The sequence below is a fragment of the Oryzias melastigma genome, linkage group LG10 (genome assembly GCF_002922805.2).
Source record: "Oryzias melastigma strain HK-1 linkage group LG10, ASM292280v2, whole genome shotgun sequence".
NCBI lineage: Eukaryota > Metazoa > Chordata > Actinopteri > Beloniformes > Adrianichthyidae > Oryzias > Oryzias melastigma.
Window position 1 is genome coordinate 54,826 of NC_050521.1, and position 2,233 is coordinate 57,058.

Sequence of the window (2,233 nt, forward strand, 5' to 3'; positions counted from 1 at the left end):
CATGTGGCTCCGGAGCCTCAGGTTCCAGAGCCCTGCACTAAATTATTTTAAATATTGTCTTGTCAAAACATGAGTTAACTCACACATTACTCTACCAAATAATAAAGTGGATGCAATGCACACATCTTAATCATCATTAGCTTTAAACTAACAAAAAACTATATTCACAAAAACATTACCTCTGATAATACTAGTGTAAATGCTGTAAGCCGAATTTGTCAGCTGAAGACGCTAGTGCTGATAGTTGAAGATGCTGAAATTGATAGCCAGCTAAAAGAAGGATAGGCGGTTTGATTCCGGCTCCCGCCAGCCAAGTGTTGTTGCGTCCTTGGGCAAGGCACTTAACCCTTGCCTCCAGTGTGGCTCCACTGGTGTGTGAATGCGTATGAATGTTCCGGTGATGGTCAGAGGGGCCGTAGGCGCGTACTGGCAGCCACACCTCTGTCAGCCTGCCCCAGGGCAGCTATGGCTACAGTAGTAGCTTACCGTCACCAAGTATGAATGAGGCGTGAATAAATAATGGATATACAATGTAAGTGCTTTGAGTGTCTTGAAAAGCGCCGATAAATCTAATCCATTATCATTGTTATTATTAAAAAACCTTAATAAATGCCAAAATAGTAAAAAAAAAAAAAGGTACCAGACGACCAATTTTTAAAACTTTAAGACCATAACTTTTTAACTTAATTATGAACTAGATATATAGCACTGCTAAATCGAATGCTGTAAGCTGAATTTCCCCACTGAAGATGCTGAAATTGATAGCTAAAAATGCAGAAACTAATGGCTGAAAACGCTGAGGAGCTAGCAGAATGTCATTTTGACTTCAACTTTACTACACTCTGACTCCATATAATATAAAGTAACAACAAATCGATTTTTAAATTAGTCGTCGACTATTTTTATAGTGGATATAGTCGTCGATTCGTCAATTAATCGTGGTAGCCCTAGTGGAGAAATGTTCTTGTTGTTCACTTTTTACCTTACCGCCACAAGGAATCAACTTTTCTATGCTGAATGTTCTTCCTGACACAACCCTGTGTTTTATCCGGGTTAGGGACCGGCACAGGGACGTAAGGCCTCCTTGTGGTTACAAAGTTAGGCAGAAATGGGAAGGGTCCTGCCTAAGGATGCATGCTGGAGGACAGTCTGGGAAATAGTACTATAAAAAAAATGAACTGATTACAGTCCCAATGGAACTGTGTGCAGAAATATCAGTCCAAATAAGAACCTTCCTCTGTAAAGATGCTCAAAAAGAAATGAACTCGTGACAAAATCTCTTCCTGACACGACTTGTGTTTGCCCAAAGTTAACTTGCAGAAACAGAATGAGGAGTTTTGTTCAAATTCTTCATGACTTCCTGTCTGCCTGATCCTGTTTTATGGATTGATCCTGAACTCTGAACCATGATTAAACATTTGTTCCTGGGTTAACCACACCACTATGTTCCATTCACTGCAATGATGGACAAGACAAGTGGAACCAACAGCAGGAAAGATTACCTCACCCCGTATAGATCAGAGATTGACCCTCAATATGTCACGGCAGAAAACTTCAACTATCCCGTCGAAATCTCAAAGAAAAGAAGTGAAAACTGAGAGAAGAAAATTAAACAGGAACATTTCAGCTAAATCCATCATTTGTAGCTGAGAAGCTTTTTCCAGGATGATCAGTCTGATTTTAACAGTATGATGCAGAACATGGGGGATAAAAGAAATCTATCTTAAATTCTCAGAAATCCGTCTTAATATTTGGACTAAACGAAGTAGCTCACAGCTCGCTGGTGTCCTCAGGTCTTACTTTTTTCCGGAGCTGAACCTGCTGCTGGGAGCTTGAAGAAAGCCGCTTAGGGTCCATGTTGCTGAGGAGTCCAGCAGACCCTGGTGCTGCTGTCAGACTGAAGCCGGCAGCGATGTGGGCTGTATGGAGCAGCAGAGAACAGAAGGGCTTTGTGAAATTGTTTACTGCTGTACCAGGCTGAACACTGAGAATGTGTGCCTGTTGTTGAAACCCCAAGATCCTGCCTATGGGGTCTTTTTGTGTGTTAAGTGTGATAAATGACCATAGATATGTTAAATGATTATATGTATGTGGTTATGTACTGTCAAGCCTGTTATCTGCATGTATTTCTGCTTCCAAGTATGAACTTCGCATGACATTTCCAAAAAAGGTAAGCTGTTCATCGCTTCAGCAAAACCACACGAAGACAGGAAGCTACGGGCCCCAGCAACGG

The 2,233-nt window shown here is 41.3% G+C and overlaps 1 protein-coding gene across 3 annotated transcripts in view; it reads right to left on the reverse strand.

Moving 5' to 3' along the window:
• slc44a1b (solute carrier family 44 member 1b) overlaps positions 1 to 1,905 on the reverse strand; it is a 34,034-nt gene extending 32,129 nt beyond the window's left edge. For 2 of the 3 annotated variants that reach the window (XM_024283181.2, XM_024283179.2), the window contains exon 1: positions 1,801 to 1,905. In XM_024283181.2, the coding sequence (XP_024138949.1) occupies positions 1,801 to 1,857 (57 nt within the window). In that variant the 5' untranslated portion in view covers positions 1,858 to 1,905. The remainder of the gene's footprint in view (positions 1 to 1,800) is intronic. The other variant, XM_024283182.2, reaches the window with a different exon arrangement.
• Between the last annotated feature and the right edge of the window lie 328 nt (positions 1,906 to 2,233).